At 41.1% G+C, this 18,288-nt stretch overlaps 1 protein-coding gene across 2 annotated transcripts in view; it reads left to right on the forward strand.

Annotated features, from left to right (window-relative positions):
* axin2 (axin 2 (conductin, axil)) overlaps positions 1-5,796 on the forward strand; it is a 30,213-nt gene extending 24,417 nt beyond the window's left edge. For both annotated transcript variants that reach the window (XM_055005189.1, XM_023267146.3), the window contains exons 9-11: positions 428-556; positions 1,263-1,421; positions 4,272-5,796. In XM_055005189.1, the coding sequence (XP_054861164.1) occupies positions 428-556; positions 1,263-1,421; positions 4,272-4,398 (415 nt within the window). In that variant the 3' untranslated portion in view covers positions 4,399-5,796. The remainder of the gene's footprint in view (positions 1-427; positions 557-1,262; positions 1,422-4,271) is intronic.
* The last annotated feature ends 12,492 nt before the right edge of the window (positions 5,797-18,288 follow it).

Consider the following 18,288-nt stretch of genomic DNA (forward strand, 5'->3'; position numbering starts at 1 on the left):
AAAAATTCCAAATATAAACCACTTTGCAGTGACAAGAATCCGTAAAAGAACAAAAATTCTGTGTTCCTCGGAGCAACCGCAAAGCCGTTAGTGACTCAGCTCCGACCGACAGTCGCATGAAGAAAAATTCAGGGACTTTTTGGCTGAACTGGACTGAACTGCTCACACAGAGCAAACAGGAGACAAATTTAAGATCTGAAGAAGTGAAATATCTCTGGTATGTAGAAACCACTAGGGTTGACAACGCCTGTGGGCAATCGGGGGGTTTTCCAATTGGTTTGTAAAATGAATAATCAGAGAAATTCGACTTTTTTCTTGACTTTGATGCTTTCCATTTGTTTCCATGAAAAATGTGAAAAAAGTCCAGTGATGTTGAGGGACCGCCAGTGTTTTGGTGATCACAGTGGTTTGTTTTACGTCCTCGCAGGCATCCGACGTCCAGCCTCCAGCGTGAGAAGACCCACCTAGTGCCTGTCCAGGGTGGGGGGTCCGTCCCTCTGTCGCTGCCCGTCTCCAGCCCCGCCGGCCTCCTCGCGTCCAGCCTCCAATCAGAAGAGTACGATGCCTCTAGCGTCCCGCCCTCCCCTTCCTCTCCTCCTCTCTGCTCCTCTTCCTCCTCCTCTCAGCTATAGCCTCCAACTTGCCGTGTACTTCGACCCTTTTAACTCTTCCTTCCTGTCACCTGCACCGCTCACTTGCACATGTACGGAGGTAGACGAGTAGCCTCATATCACACATACGCACACACTGAAAGAGAAGGTGGCCCCCTTTTTTTTTTTTTGCAGAGCTTATTTTAGGCTTTGTGCACAGAGATCTGGCACCTCCTCTGTGTTTGCACGAGTCTTGTGTATCCGTGCCGTGTGGTGGGAGTGTGTAGTCACTGCACCACCTGACCGAGACTTCCCTTTCATATATATGTATCATTTTTATTGGCTGTCCTTCAGTGAGCTGGCAGTCGGCTGGGGCGAGCAGAGCTTAGCAAAGAGAGAGATCCTCTGAAGTGGGCCTACAAAGCCTTGGACATAGCTGAAGGGGAATTGATAACACACTGCTCCTTCTCCGTGCCCACACAACACACTCTTACTGATGGCACTGGGTCACTCACTCACAGTTACTGTATTTCTAGTCTTCTGAAACTAGGAAATTGTTGGTTAGAGTCCCTCAGAAGCATTGCTCCGTTTCTTATTTTGTCTTTTTGATGATTTTGTTGAGTTTGTCCGCTACTTGTCTTGACGCTTTCTGTCCCTGTTTTGTCCTGGCAGGTGTAAGAAGGCTTTAGGAAGTCATGCGGTGTGCAGTGGGGAGACGGTGGTGACGTACTTCTTCTGCGGTGAGGAGATTCCTTATCGGAGGACGATGAAGAGCCACAGTCTCACTTTGGGCCACTTCAAGGAGCAGCTCCGCAAGAAGGGCAACTACAGGTGTGTGGGGCAACGTTTGAAGTTTCACAGGAGCGAATGTGATGAATTAGAGGCCGTGAAGCTGCTGTAAAACAAAGAATAACTTGCAGTGTTATTCCTTTCTAAAGTTTGCCTCCGTCTGCATGTTATTGATCGTTTTACATCAAATTCACATCACCAGTTTCAATCCTGTAGTGGACAAACATTTGTGGAAACTAGGGCTGCAGCTATTGATTATTTTAAGAATCGAGTATTCTATCAATTATTCTGATGATTAATCAGATTCCACACTTGGCATGCTCGTTACAGCATCAAAAGAGGAAGTGAGCGCATTGTGCAGCAGAAATAACCGTCCTGGTGGAAAACACGCAGATATCTGTGGTGTATTGTACATATATAGTTAGTACAGGGGTATTGAGGTTTTAGTTTTTGTCAACTCACATAAAGAAAGTCTGACTATGTCAAACTGTCTTCATAGTTCAGCCTTTGATCTGATAAATGCTGTAAACACTAGAAAAGCTGCGCCGGTTAAAATAGAAGTGTCCCATCAAATTTATAATCGTCATAATTTATAATTTTCCGTATAGGATGAAGTTGGATAGTTAGTGACCTGGAGTCTAGTATGTAGTGGATTAAACGAAGCCTCCATTCAGAGGATTTCAGTAAACAATTAACTCGAGGAATCATTTCAGCTGTGGAGGAAATCACAGCCAGGAGGACGAGGAAAAAGCTGTTGTCATTTTAAACATTGTGAGGAATTGTCGCAGCCACAAAGTTAATTCTTCCTTCTACACAGTTTTGTGATAAAATTCCTCCTTCGGACTGATTTATGTTTTCGTTATCAGTGTTTGTTTCGGCGTGTGTGCAGTCGGGCCTCTGGTTTAGTGTGTTTGGGCGCAATGAAAAGGAAAGAACAAGAGGCGGGGAGGGAGGGAGGGAGGTGCAGGGGTTAGTGGGAGAGTTTGAACTGCAGCGATTTGGGTCCCATCTGGTATTGATTTCCATGCTAAGGCACACTTAATACACATGGCTTTGAAGCCCCAGCCCCTTTCATTTCAACCAACAAAGACTCACACAAATGGCCAGCGTGCAAATTCTTCACTGATGCTATCAGGGCCTCTTTTTTTTTTTTCCTCTCTTTGCTCTGCTGTGTGTACGCGCTCGCGTCGAATGTGCACAATGTTTACACATGTTGTAATCATTTTATGGATATTTTTGAAAGGCAGATTGTTAAATGGCAGATCCGCTTGTTTGCCCAACTGCAGGGCCCTCGACTGAGGCCGCCGCGTGTTTGCGCAAAGAGATTTTACTTTGATTGCTTCTTTCCAGTGGGCATTAAAGGGAAAAGATCAAACATTTATTGTTTAGGCTGCCACAGTCTCCAGGATAAGCACGGCTCGAGTATTGTGTTAATAATTACAGGTATCAAGCCGGAGAAAGGGGGGAAAAAGAACTTACAGAAAGTTCTTCCTGTCCAGATGTGTGCAGCGTTTTTGGATCAACAAATGTGACGAGCACTTTGCCCCGAGTCCTCCACATCTGTCTGTTTGCTCCTCTCTCTGGCTCGCCGTCTCAGTTCCTGTGTCATACCGTCCTCGTTTTTTTGGAAAGCGAGCGGCACTTTAATCGCAGCCAGAGAATGTGTGGAGTTGGGTCATTTCAACATGGCAGCGGTTCAACAAAGAACAGTACTGCTCGGCCCTGCCAGACGATATTGGTGCCAGATGTCAGTGCAAACGGAGGGAGAGGAGGGGAGGAAGGGGGGAGGCAGATCCAGCCACATAAAACATGTTCCAGTGGAAATTCAGCCTCTCTCTGTCTCTGTCTGTCTCTCTTAGCTAAAAACATCGTGGCTCTTTGAAGATTTTTTTTTTTTTTAAGAGTTGGAGGGATTTTTCTGTTTTTTTTTTCATCCTCTCCAAACAGAAAAGGAGGAAACAGTGATCATGTGCATCTTGTGCTCTTTTTATTTCATCTCGTTGATCTACTTTATCTCATTTGCTTTCCTGAGAAGAGGCCCCTTGTGCTGCGTTTTAGTTGAAGTCTTCCTGTATTTTAAAGCTTTTTATTAGTGACCACCCTCGAGCTAATTGCCGCATGTGAACTCGCATGCACCGTAGCTGCACTTTTATAAGCGTTGCATGTTGTCAGACGCTCACAAACATACCTACATTCCAGCCGCCCCACACACGGAGCGAATGGAGGCATTTTTCCATTACATACTTAATGAGTGGATTCTGAGACCCTGCTAACCGACCCACCCCTGCTGCTTTCTCTTCCTCTAAAAATGAGGATAAGGGGAGGGGGGTTGCATCATTATGGCCCAGTGAAGTCATGGCTGATGAAAGGCCCCTCCTTTAATTCTGTTTTTTTTTTCTTTAACACACAAAAAAAGTTGTCCGTCAGCTGCCCTTCCTATAGCTCACAGCGAGGGCTACCAACAGGGGTAAGGAAGGACACAGTGTACCGCTCGAGCTTCCTCCTCCTCCTCCTCCTTCACTTTGTTCTTTTCTTTGTCCCTGTAATAATGAAGCAGGAGATGAGGAGTGAGCGAAAAACCCAGAGCTTGTGTGTCTTCTGAGTGGGTGTGTAGGAGTCGGGGGGTAATGACAGGCAGACTTGCAGGCACCCGAAATTTCAGCCTTTGTCAAAGGACCCCTTCATTTGCACGCGGGTCTAATTGGCCCCTGTTAGCCGGGGCAAAACTCACAACAACACAACGAAGGGAAAGGAAAAGGGAGAACAAGTGGAGGGAGGGATGAAGCCTCTCGATTGGGTCCTCCAGCCCACAGCGGTCTGGAGGCTTGATGTTTAAGAAGTGTTTTGAAAACGATCGTCCCTAACGCTCTGTTCAATCTCCCTCTGTTGCAGGTACTACTTCAAGAAGGCCAGCGACGAGTTCGAGTGCGGCGCCGTGTTCGAGGAGGTGTCGGACGACGGCTCCTTGCTGCCCACCTATGAGGGCAAGATCCTGGGCAAAGTGGAGAGGATGGAGTGACCTGAGTAGCCGCTGATGTTGGAATTCCACCCCTGCAGATGCTTCACACCTTTAGGAGGACTGGTGATGTCGCGGAAGGATTACTGAGGTTCGGACTGGACAAGAAGCGAGATATTTCTGGACTATCAAATGAAGAAAACTGTGTTGCTGGACTGAAACATCTCCAGAAGAGACTCTGGGTGAATGACCACTCGTCAAAGAAAGCCGGGTGGTGGGTTTAATGTGAGACTGAGAGCCCACCCGACCCCACATTACTAATATGTATATGCAGATATACATGTACATTGCATTGTATTGTGATGCTCGTATTGCTGTGTAAAGATTTCTATTGCTATTTATTGGAAAAAGTCCCTGTCCCAAATCTTATTATTCTTCCATGGACAAGCTGCTTGGAGTTGGAGAAACTTCTTCCATCTTCCACATCCGTGATTTCTCCCTTCGGTTCTCGAGCAAGGGGGGTTAGTTTTTCTTTCTTTTTTTTGTTTTTCTTCCGGCCCCTCATATTGAACTGTAAACTTCAAAAATACCTCTTCAAAAACTCCACTCCTCCTGCTGGAGGTTTTAGCGGGACGTCTCTGATCTCTTTGGCTGGAGAGCCGACTGCTGAAGCTCTGAGAACGGCTCTCCATCACTTAAGGTTCAATAATATATTTACTACTGCAGTGCTATTTGTGGATGTGTCCCCATCTGCTCCAAAGGGCCCTTAGTGCGCTATGAAAAATGAGCGAAAATGCTATTAATGTTTAATTCCCTTCTCTGGGACTCTGCCCAGCTAGCCTTGATCTGTCACGTCTTAGTGCCTTTGTTTCAGTGGCGCAGGCATCGCACAAATAGCCTCCATGTTTAGAGGAAACTGCCCTGAACAGGTCCTTGAGTCCCCAAAATGTGTTTACACCAAGATTTACCAACAAAAAGCTCTATAATGTGCCCCCAGTGTGCTTACCTGTGTACGTAGGTGTGTGTGTGTGTCTTTGTGTGTGTTTGTGTGTGTGAGAGAGAGCTGCTTTGTGTTGGGTTTGTGTATTTGAATCCTGCACTATGAGCTGCAGATGATGATGATGATGGTGATGATGATGATACACTATGTTGATAGTGTTTTAACTGAGTACAGTAGCTGTGCCTACATGGGTTCTCTCCATGTTTTTACCCTGTTTTCAGGGTCTTATTAATCCCTTGGTTTTTACAAGGGGCCTTATGTTGAAAAGATATTTTTATGCCTTTTAGTATCTGTTTCATCACGTTTATGTTTTATGATATTTTTCATGGCTTCCTCGGCTCCACTTGTAAACTGTAAATTATGCGTTCTATAGAGCTCAGTTGAAAAGATGCCTTGGTACTTTAATTATTGTAATTATGAAGAGATGTAGCCTTTATTAAAATGTTCTATTTTTCAAATTAGCACATTGCTTCCTATGGTTTTTCTGTGCGTTTGGGTTCCTCTGGCTCTAATTGGGATACTGCGATGGCGGTGTTTGTGTGGAGACTTCACACATCCCGCTGTGCAGCAGGCAACTCGCTGGATCCAGTGAGAAATTTCTGCCAGATTTGCATCCATTATCAGCTCTTAATGTACTCCCTGATGGAAATTAAAACATGCAGCATTAATTTGGCCACTAGAGCCTCCCTGTGTTTTGGGCTAAGCAGCAGACAGGGAGAGCTAAGTGTGTGTTAATGAGACATTTGGCAAATATATGTCATAAGTACATTTCGCTCAGCTATTTACATGCTCCAGTGTTTGGCCTCCTGTGGCACTTTATGAACTGTGCGTGAGTCTAATGTGCTCTTTTGCTCGGAGCCAATTAGAGGAGACAGATGTTAACGGTGTGAATGGAAGCTGCAGATATCGACCGTCAGCATTCTGCGACGGTCCGACGTTGTTTCTGTTTCTCAGATATGAAACCAGAAGAAAAAAAACACACTTTGGGAGGTTCATGTAAAGATTTCAACAAAATGCATCAGTTTTTCTCTTAATACTCTCATTTCCTGACTCGATTTCGATCTTCTGATCACTAAAATGCGCCTCGAGGTGAGAGAAGAGCTTAAAACAAAGAAACACAGGTGTAATAAGTAGCTTAACGTATAAATATTTGAATTTTACAGGTGAAACGGCACATTATAAATAACAGGTGACACTTGAAACTGACGATATGGAAAGAAGGATTCCTCATTTAGCAGCTTCAGCTCCTCTGTCCATCCTGTTAGGAGATAAGATGCTCAAGAAACAAGAAGATATGTCATTTGTAAAAGAAAAATCACAATTTCTGTGGCTCAGCCCCTAAACCTGCTGGTTAACTGGAAATTTAACTGTAAAAATCTGTAGTTTCCTCAAAAAATACTGCCAAAATGATCTGAAAAAGATTTGAACTGTAGTTTTTGAACAGCAAACAAGAATAAAAAAAAAGTGCAGATTTTAGGGACTACTTTCAGCTGTGGATGAATACAGATTTGGTGCATAAATAATATACAGTGCAAGAAGAAGCAGAAATGGGCTCATTTAAAGCCTTCAATAATGTTTAAATTACAAGAACACAAGATAAACATGCAGAAAATAATACAGGAAAAATAAAAACCATAGCAAACATCACAAAATATATTTCATAGTTACAAAAACACGCAAGTATGAAGCAGAAAATCTGAATAAATGTCATTTCTAGAGACCTCTATAATCTCTAAAAATCATATTTTTTATTTCTAATTGTTGTTAAAAGTCCTTTAATTTCTGTAAATCATCTCTCCCAGTCTCACAACCTGTTAGGGAAAAAAAGAGCAACGTTGAGTCTAATCACTGTATTTTTAACTGTATTTTTAACTTTTTTTTTTTTTTTTTTTTTTACAAAAAACCAAAATAAACATGCAGAAAATAATCCAGAAAAAATAAAAACCACAGCAAACTTCACAGAATATATTTAATTGCAACAAAAACATGCAAGTAAAAAGCAGAAAAAGCTGAATAAATTAAATTGTTAGATTTACAACCCCTCTCTCCCTGTTTTATCATCTCTAAAAATCATAGTTTTTTATTTGTAATTGTTGTTAAAAGCCATTTAATTTCTATAAATCATCTCTTCTTGTCTTACAACCTCTTTGGCAACAAAAATGAGCAACACTGAGGCTAATTTCTGTGTTTTTAACAGTTTCTTTTTACAAGAAGACAAAATAAACATGCAGAAAATAATACAGGAAAAATAAAAACTATAGCAAACGTCACAAAATATATTTCATAGCTACAAAAACATGCAAGTAAAAAGCAGAAAATCTGAATAAATTTCATTTCTAGAGACTCGCAACCACCTTCCTCTATCAACTCTAAAAATCTTTTTAATTTGTTCTTAAAAGTTGCTTAATTTCTGTAAATCATCCCTTCTTGTCTTACAACCTGTTCAGGAAAAAAAACGAATAATAATAATAATAATAATAATAATAATAATAATAATAATAATAATAATAATAATAATAATAATAATAATAAATTTTATTTGTAAAGCACTTTCATCACAGCAAAATCTTAAAATGCTACATTACAGATATAAAAGGATAAAAATAAAACAAACAGGTAAAATACGGATTTAAAAAAACGAACATTTCAAGGACGCGTTTATAATTAAAAGCTTTGTTAAAAAGAAAGTTCTATAGGCCTTTTTAAATGAGCTACGTTGAGGCAAATTTCTGTGTTTTTAACAGTTTTTTTTCTACAAGAACACAAAATAAACATGCAGAAAATAATACAGCAAAAATAAAAATCACAGCAAATGTGACAAAATATATTTAATAGCTACAAAAAACATTCAAGTAAAAAGCAGAAAATCTGAATAAATGACATTTCTAGAGACTCACAGCTCCTCTCTCCCTGAAGGCGCTTTCATCATGTCTAAAAATCATCTTTTTTGTTTCTAATTGTTGTTAAAAGTCATTCACCTTCTATAAATCATTTCTTCTTGTCTTAAAACTTGTTAGGAACAATAATGAGCAATGTGGAGGCTTATTTCTGTATATTTAACTGTTCTGTTGACAACAATGGAGGCCTCAGCGAAACAGAAAACCACACATCATCCTTCGATATCAAACAGTTCAAGAAATTAATTCTTCCTGTGTTTTCTGTCCTCGGTATCAGCTGAGACCTCCAGCTGTATCAGACAGAAAACTATCTGAGAAGAAGCAACCTCGCTAACGTGATTTAAACGGGCTCGTAGCTTCACACCGCCCTCCCCGCTTTGAAGCCTCATTGGTTAAGAGTGTTGCTTATGCTGCCTTTCATATTGAAAGGGCATCATGATATTGTTAAAATACCATTTTGGGCCCTTTCATCAGCAAAGGTCAGTGCATACACTTGAAGCTGTGGAATCTTTAGAACTAAGAGGCTCTCAGTCAGCGGCGCTCTACTGTCAGAAGGCCTCCTGAACCCTCTTTGTATGGAGAGCTATTTTAGATGGGGTCATCTTTTTGAAGAAGGCACTGTGTTCGCTGGACTCCAGACTGCTATTCAGGCACGTAGAGGCTTTTTAACAGCACTAGTAAGATTTGGGGGCATCACAACATCAGTCCACACCTTTAAATTATCATCCACTCTTCAATTTTTGTTGTAGTAAAAAGCAAATAAGGGAAAAAAGCTAAATTAGTCTCACAAAACAACATTAGAACAAGATCCAGCTGCTGCCTTTTATCCACGTTTCCTGCATCTTGACAGACACAAAATAGAAAAGTACTCAGAGCGCAGAACTCCTCCAAGGCTGTTCATTCCCCCATATGGCATTGTCAGAAATGTAGCATTTTTTTTTTTTTTTTTTAGAAATGCAGCATTTGTTTATTAGTTATTGATGATCAGAAATCATGGCAACATAGAATGTGGCCCTTTAATATAGATGTACCCACAAACAAAATGACCTTGCACTGAGCACAGGAGTGTGTTATGCATGTGTACGTTATGTACGGATACTGAATTGATGGGACTCAGAAACACCCCCACAATTTAATCAATGTTCCTTGTGTCATTTCCAATGCATAAGTCCTGATAAGTCCTCAGTGGTGGATTTGTAGTAGGATCACAATCATGTGATCATCAGCAGACAGCTGACGAAGTGTTCCCTTGTTGTCATGGTTACAGTGCCGCTGTCTCATAATGATACAGAAATCTTTAACAAATCCGTGGATCCAGACTATAAGCCGCATCACTGCTAAAATCTAATCATTTGGTCATTGTGTCATTTCTGACCTTCCCTGAAAATTTCATCCAAATTCGTTGGTCAGTTTTTGAGTAATGTTGCTAACAGACAGACAGACAGACAGACAGACAGACAGACAGACAGACAGACAGACAGACAGACAGACAGACAGACAGACAGACAGACAGACAGACAGACGGACAAACCAACGCTGATTGTCAGATAATTCCACCGCGTTCCTTGGCGGAGTAATAAATGGAAGCGAGGAAACACATTATGTTGTGGGTCATTCCAGAACTGGAGGACATTTGGGCTTCAAAATTTTTGAAAAAATTAAGCTTCTCTTTTACAGTTTTCTGCTCCATATTCATCAATAATAGGTAATAAATTATCAAAGGCTTGATTGGCTCAGCTTCCACATCAATGGTAGCATTTTTATTCCATGTTTTATTTGTTGTTTGCTAACCCTACTCTAATCACAGAAACAGGGTTAGCTTTTCTTCTTAAAAGATGCTCAACATCCATCTGGAATATTTAAAAATAGACACATTAATAAAACAAATGGAATGTTGTTTTTACTCCTAGTTTATTAAAGCTGTTAGAATATTAAATATTAACTCTTTCTGATGTATTTATGGTGAATTTAAGTATGCAAACTGATAAAAGTCAGTGAGTCAGTAAAAAAAAAACTTTACTCACCTGTCAGGACCTGCTGGGTCATGTGACTGCTACACCATGTGACATCACCAGTGGAACAAACTTCATCCTTTACCTGCATGAACAGGTGAGATCTCTGAGGTCTTTCTCTTTGCAGACATTTCAGATTGTTTAGACGTTTGTGTTTCTGTAACCGGACGAGCTAATATCTGTTATCTTTCTGCTAATCTGAATGCTAAACATTTTACAACACAGGAAGTGTGGACATGAAGCCTTACAGAGCAGTTTTATACCATTAAATAAATAAACTCAGTCATCCTGGAGTTTGTTAACAGTATTATTTCTGCATTGGTTTAGATAAAGGCGGCAGGTGGAGTTGTACCTGAGACCAGATGCTGCAGTTATAAGGTGAAACACATGTTCTTACTCTGAGTTTTTAAAAAAAGTTGCACAGAAAGGTTGAATGAAATGCGCAAAATGCAGTAATTATGGGAGCAGGTCCTGTCTGCAAACTGTCAAACAGAAATTCATCAGCAGAACGTGTTCACACAAAGGAGCTGAGAAGAGAATATGATGATTCTGTGCAATAAGGAGGTCAAACTATTTTAATAATGATTAGATTTGCATAGCTATGTGACGTATTTGATTTGGAACTCACTTTATAGAGAGATGATTGGACATTGAGGGCATTATTGAATGACTAGTACATATATTTAGTACATTAAACATCTCCAATTGAAGAAAAATTTAACATAATTCTCTCTATGAATGGTCTGACTAATAGAATTTCTTATTATTTAACTGTATATTGGCGCAGACCTTTGGATATTTTGTGCTGTCAGTTTTTATTCTGACTTTGATTGCTCTCTCTTTTATTTATCATGACTGTGTTTGCAAACCTGTTAATATATTTGCTACAAAAATTTAAAGGAACTGCCCTTAACTTTATTACTAAGACAAAATTCATCCAAATTCATTTCAACATGAAGTGAAGCTCAACAGAATCCTCCTTCCTGATTGCAGAGTTGCATCTTTTATGTCATTACTGAAGCATTTATTGCAGTTTTCATTCTTGATAAAGTCACGCCCTCCAAGGAAAGCACCTTTATTTCCTAAGCAGCTTTGAAAGTTATTCAGTTACCTGGTAGATATGAAGTAAAGGGACGGTTTCTCACTTTGTTCTCTGATTAACCAGCCTAGATTTAATGAGAAATCCGTCAAATTAATGACAGCTGAGTGTTTGAAGATGTTAAAAGATCATGAAAAATCTAGGAAATCAAGCTTGAGGTCAGATTATCTACACTATTGTTCAAAACTTTAGGGTCAGTGAGTCAGCAGCATAGAAAACAAATGCCTCCCACAAAGTCAGAAATATCCAAATGCAAATAAATCACAAAGAAGTGTAGAATATGGTAATCAGAGTTGTAAGTTGTATGAAATGCATCAACAAGCTACATCAGATGAATGTCTTTCATATACAGTCTTTCAACATTATAAGATTTGATATTCATCACTAAACACAAAATGCAGTTGAGGGTAATGGGAATGTTGATAGTTTTGCGGGTATTTAGTCAAAAACCAAAGTGCAGGACAAACAAAAAGTTGAAAAAGACTTGCTGGTATCTTTTAGGTAGCAAATGTCTAGGTAGGAAATGTCTGTGATGATTTGTTAAACAGTCGACATGTCAGTTACAAGGACCTTTCTCTAGAAATATCAAACACAGGCCACAGTGCTGCTCATAACTGCACAATAGATCACAGCTGTGTTGGAGGTTTGTCCCAGAAACACCGCAAAGGACAAGTATCTTGTTAAAAACGCCTCCTGAAGTCAGCAGCATAGAATACAAATGCCTCCCGCAATGTCAGAAATATCCAAATATAATTAAATCAAAAAAGACGTATAAAATATAGTAATCATAAGAGCTTCACTAAAAGGCAACTTGAAGATGTTTTGCGTCTTATCCAAGACATTTCTGTGGTTCAAACTGACAAGACAAGCAACTGTAATTCATGTACACTACCGTTCAGAAGTTTCAGTTTTTTCAATGAAGACAGCATTAAATAAATGATAAATCCAGTCTAGACATAGTAAATGTGGTAAATGACTATTCTAGCTGGAAACAGCTGATTTTTAATGGAATATCTCCATAGAGGTACAGAGGAACATTTCCAGCAACCATCACTCCTGTGTTCTAATGCTACATTGTGTTAGCTAATGGTGTTGAAAGGCTCATTGATGATTAGAAAACCCTTGTGTAGTTATGTTAGCACATGGATAAAAGTGTGAGTTTTCATGGACAACATGAAACTGTCTGGGTGACCCCAAACTTTTGAACAGTAATGTAATCTGCGCACGTTCTTGCCTTGTGTTTGGGGAGGGAAACATTTCTCTCCGTTCTGTGGGGAGTTTAGTTTCAGCCTGAAATGTTTTGACCACATATGTTGGTCGTTAAGTTAAGACACCTCCTCTGATGATATTAACACGGATCTAAGTGATCGGCTACAGTCCTGTTAATGTCTTTTTGATGGACGGGTTCTGGTTCTTCGTGGCTGCGATGGAGACTGAAGGCTTGTAATTGGTTAGAGCTCAGTATCAAGTAGTAAAAAAGTCACATGACCGGTCACACAGAACCCGGATCAGCGTCTACAGTGGCGCCTGGCCCGGATCCAGACGAGGCCCCCTGGTTGACCACAGTCCCACGGCTGTCTGGGTCGGTGCCTGTGTGGAACCACTTGCACGGCTGATCCAGGTTCCAAATGAAGGGGTTCAGGACCCAAAATTGGGGCTCTCGCTGTCTTGTGTCCGTCTACGGTGGAATGTATTTAAATGAGGCTGAGGTTTGTGGTGTAAGCAAAGTTTTTCTCAGGGCCTCAGCTGTTCTCTGGTTTGATGTTTTATGCTGCAGATTAACCTATAGGGCGTCATGTCCTTTTTCGATAACATCCCTCACAGATTCACAACTTGTGCCAACTGAAATAATGGATTTTTTCTGTGATGACAATCATTTGTGCTGTAATAACCCATTCTGGAAAGAGATGACTGTACACAGACGTCAGAGCCATCGCCTCGTCCAATCAGCACGCATCTGTGCAATCCTGGTTCCACTTCCTGTTTAGGTTCCTGTGTGCCGCTGTTCACCACCGGAGCCTTTGATCTGCCCTGATGTGGGCGGGACAGGTAGCAGACTTTGGATATCACTGAGGGAAACAATAGCCAGCTGAGATGTGGGCACAAAGTCGCTTCATTACAGTCCACAGATGATTTGTTAAAGTGAGCTGTCATAAGCACAGCATCTTCCTGAGGGCAACAATGGATGAAGTTATTTCAGGCTATGACAGATTTATGTGAAAATAAATCAGCCATATGGGATCTGTAAAGTGTCTTGAGACAATTTGACTGTAATTGGCGCTATATAAATAAAACTGAATTGAAATTGAATTGAAAATTCATTCTTTACACGACCGTTCAACAGTTTGGGGTCACCCAGACAATTCCATGTTTTCCATGAAAACTCACACTTTTATCCATGTGCTAACATAATTTCACAGGAGTTTTCTAATCATCAATGATCCTTTCAACACCATTAGCTAACACAATGTAGCATTAGAACACAGGAGTGATGGTTGCTGGAAATGTTCCTCTGTGCCCCTATGGAGATATTCCATTAAAAATCAGCTGTTTCCAGCTACAATAGTCATTTACCACATTAACAATGTCTACACTGGCTTTATCATTTATTTAATGTTATCTTCATTGAAAAAAACTGCTTTTCTTTCCAAAATAAGGAAATTTCTGAGTGACCCTAAACTTTGGAACAGTGCTGTAAGTATCTCAGAAACGTTTTGGGAAGCGGAGATGCCAGAAACCAGATCTGATGGGAGTACGAGGGCTCCGATAGATGGAAATCTGTGTGCATTCTCCCCACAACTGAAGGAAAAACCTCCTTTGTGAAGAGACGCAGCGCCATTGTCCTGCTTCGGTGTTTGTCTTAGATTTCACCCATCACGCAGCGAGCCACAGGGCGGCCATTGTTCTGGGCCCGTGCAGGAATTATCGCCTGCAGTCACCTTCTCTCCGACTGTCTCCACCGTCCCACCACCGACCCCCACAGACTTCTTTGTTTCTGCTCGTCGCCTCAGACGGCTCAGATTGTTGCCTGATGTTCCTTCCTCTCATCCTATTGTTTCTCCACTCGTGTTGGACTCCTCTCCTCCTCGTAGGTCGGTGCTGTTGGTCGGAGGAGGAGGGGGGAGGAGGCCGGGGGTACGCAGAGTGCATGTGAAGTTTTATGGTTTACCACATGTGTTCTTGAATCTTGTTTCCCAGGACGAGGATGGGAAGTCGGGTACGAGAGAGAATTAAAGAACCGGGACATGTGGTTCTTGTTTGGGGCGCTGCATGCGGAGATGGCGGCTCTTGGCTTCTCCTCTCTCCAACCTGCATGTGCAATCTAAACATCCCACTGATTATTAAACAATATGGATGCCTCTCATGCCCCCTCCGTGTGAACCAGAAACAGATAAACACAGCGGGATCACAACAAATTAGCCGCACGCTCTGCTGCCCAGATCAGACAGTCACGAGCCGAGTGTTTTCCTCTGCTGGAGTAAAGATTGAATTTAAGGACTTCACAGTATCGTATAGTGAAACTTAGAAAATCCATAGTTTTCCTTTGTGATATTGCACATCTCTGATATCCCAGATCAGGTTTCACGCTGGCTGTAGCTGTGTGGGAGCACATTAGCATGATGCCTCTGGGCCTTGTGAATCCACTACAGCGTTGTAGTAAAGTTAGACCATGTGAACAGCAAACCACAGCACGCCTTCAGTCTGTTAGATACCAGCATACAGCTCCGAGGTCCTCTGGGTAATGAGCTGTTTTACATGAGCACACCCCTGAAAGCACAGAAAAGACCACAACACAGGGGCGTCCTGTAATCTCTGGTAAAATTACAGACAACAAAAGCTGCTTTGTCGTGCTAAAATAATTTCCTTACCTGAGAAGAATGGAACTAATTATAGGGGACGGTGTTCAATTAGTGCACTTCCAGTTAACTAGTCAGAGTAATTAGAGTTTATTTAGTGCAAAGCAGGTAACAAGCATGTTTAGACAATAATGATTTCAGAAATAATGAAGTTGCTTTGGTGCAAAACGTCTGCTGCAGTCTGATTCTGGATAAAGCAAGTAAAAAACGGCTGGATGGATAATCGGGAGAGCTGTATAGAACAATGGGACTCAGAAACACCCCACAGTTTAATCAGTTGTTCCTTGTATCATTTCCAATGGACAAGTCCCGATAAATCCGCAGTGGTGGATTTGTAGTAGGATCACAATCATGTGATCATCAGCAGGCAGCTGACGTAGTGTTCACTTGTTGTCATAGTTACAGTATCTGGCAATGATACAGAAATCTCTAACAAATCCATGAATCCAGACTATAAGCTGCATCACTGTCAAAATCTAATCACTTGATCCTTGTGTCATTTCTGACCTTCCCTGAAAATTTCATCCAAATTCATTCATCCGTTTTTGAGTAATATTGCTAACAGACAGACAGACAGACAGACAGACAGACAAACCAACGCTGATTGTCACATAACTCCGCCACATTCCTTGGTAAAGTAATAACACAAATTCCAACAGAAAGGGGGGAGTCTTCAGGAGGATGAATGTGATGCAGATGAAAAGCGAAAGAATGCCAAATGTGGAAAAGCTGCAGAGCGTCCCTGGCTGGGTGGGTCAGAGCCGGAGTAAACAAACCCACAGCTTAGCAGCGCTTTTGATCTGTTCAACTTCCAAACACTGAGTGGAGTAAACAGAAAAATTAGCCTGGGTCAGCTCCAGAGGAGGCCCGTACGTACACACCAGAGCATGTTGGCTGTTTGACGCCAAAAGCAAACCGACGGAGGTTCTCAGCAGAGTCGGCGATTATGACCACTTTTCAGCGACTCGAATTCAGCCTGTCGTCACTTATTTGCGATGAGTTGAGTTGCGATGAAACGCGGCGCTTTGCAGCAAAAGTGGGGTTCTTAATTTGACGAGGATCTTATTCCAGCAGAGGAGGTCTGAGTGCTGTAGATGTGTTAACAGAGGCTGTCTGCGCCAGAAAAACAACAGCATTAGTCACCGGATCAAACATTTTATAGCTGTCTTTAGTTTCCTGCAGTACGGCACAGTTATCAGATCCAATATTTAGCATTTGTCTGCTTATCAGTATCATTTTTTTTCTTTTAGGTGATTCCTGATAAATAAATTATGCACCTTTGGTTCTGTATCTGCGGTACACAGTCTTATACATGACGACTAATAGTCTGTGGAGACAATAAATAGAAGTATTTCAGTAAAGTTTTCTGTTGGAATTTGTGTTATTACTTTACCAAGGAATGTGGCGGAGTTATGTGACAATCAGCGTTGGTTTGTCTGTCTGTCTGTCTGTCTGTCTGTCTGTCTGTTAGCAATATTACTCAAAAACGGATGAATGAATTTGGATGAAATTTTCAGGGAAGGTCAGAAATGACACAAGGATCAAGTGATTAGATTTTGACAGTGATGCAGCTTATAGTCTGGATTCATGGATTTGTTAGAGATTTCTGTATCATTGCCAGATACTGTAACCATGACAACAAGTGAACACTACGTCAGTTGCCTGCTGATGATCACATGATTGTGATCCTACTACAAATCCACCGCTGAGGACTTATCAGGACTTATCCATTGGAAATGATACAAGGAACAACTGATTAAATTGTGGGGGTGTTTTAGAGTCCCATCAATTCCCACCACCTGCTACATATTTAGGTCACGGGATGTGATTTCTGTACATAATGTACACATGCAGAACATATGCCTGTGCTCAGTGCAACGTCATTTTTTATTAAAGATTTCATCCATCGGAAATGATGCAATGACTGAGAAGCCTTGGCAGAGTACTGTGCTTTCCGAGTGCTTTTCTTGTTCTAAATTTTGACACCATGATTTTTATTTTTACTGCAAATGTACTTGAGGTTGTTTATGTCCTTAACCACTTGGTATCGGACTTAAAAAAACAACACATCAGGCAACCAGTAATAAGCACCACTGCAAAAAAGTTTTCAGAGTAGATTAAGATCCTAGTTTGAAGATGTGATCCCTTCAGTTATCTAAAGAACCTCTGAGATGGTTGAGCGTTGTCTGATTTCCATCTTACATGTCCAGTATTAGAATTCACCACATAAGCTAATGTTAGCCAACTGATAGGAGTCTTTAAATTGATTTGAGGGGTTGTAATGAGTGTCCTCATTATGCTGAAAGGGATCAGCCTCAGATATAGACTGAGGAGCCTGGGACATGCTTGGAGCTCCTTCATTTTGTGATTTGGGCATCTTTTTTGGTGTTTTTTTTGGGGGGGGGGCAAATCTAGAACTCGCTGTACTGATTACATATCTCATCTGACCTGGGAACAAATCATGAGCCACCTGGAGGAGACAGAGAATGTTGATGTCTAGAACGATCTCCTTAGTCTGCTGCCACCGCAGTCCAACTCTGGATGGATTGATAATCAGGACAGCTGTGTAGAAAAATTTCTACAACTTTCTGGAACAAACAGTGCGACATGCATGCTTGTATCATGCAGCAACTATAATGTGCGAGGAGCTGAACAAATCTGATAGGAACATGTCTCTCAAGCTTTTTTTCACCGTTATCACGACTTCTTTTGCCACTTTTTTTGCCCCAAAAAGTTCCGCAGTTTTAATAAAATAGTTTGAAATTGTCTCTCTTTTGGTCCAGCACCTGCAAACGATAATACTATGAATGCCTTTGAATGTCTTTTCTGATCTTTGAGTATTTTTGGGCATCTGTTCTGCTGTCTGATACTTGCGGTCAGCTTTGAGCTTCTTCAAACAGTAAAATAAAATAATTTCTTGTAGATTTTACGCCTCAGTCTGTGAGATTCATCGAGCCACCTTCCTAATTTATTCAGCGCTGAAACCTTAAAATGGCCTAAATGTGGCCGAATACACGACTTCCCATTTGTGAGACAATCTGTGAGGATAATCTTTCCTAATGATTTGGTCATTTTTACACAAATTAAC

This window comes from Amphiprion ocellaris, chromosome 19 (assembly GCF_022539595.1).
Source record: "Amphiprion ocellaris isolate individual 3 ecotype Okinawa chromosome 19, ASM2253959v1, whole genome shotgun sequence".
NCBI classification, from domain to species: Eukaryota; Metazoa; Chordata; class Actinopteri; family Pomacentridae; genus Amphiprion; species Amphiprion ocellaris.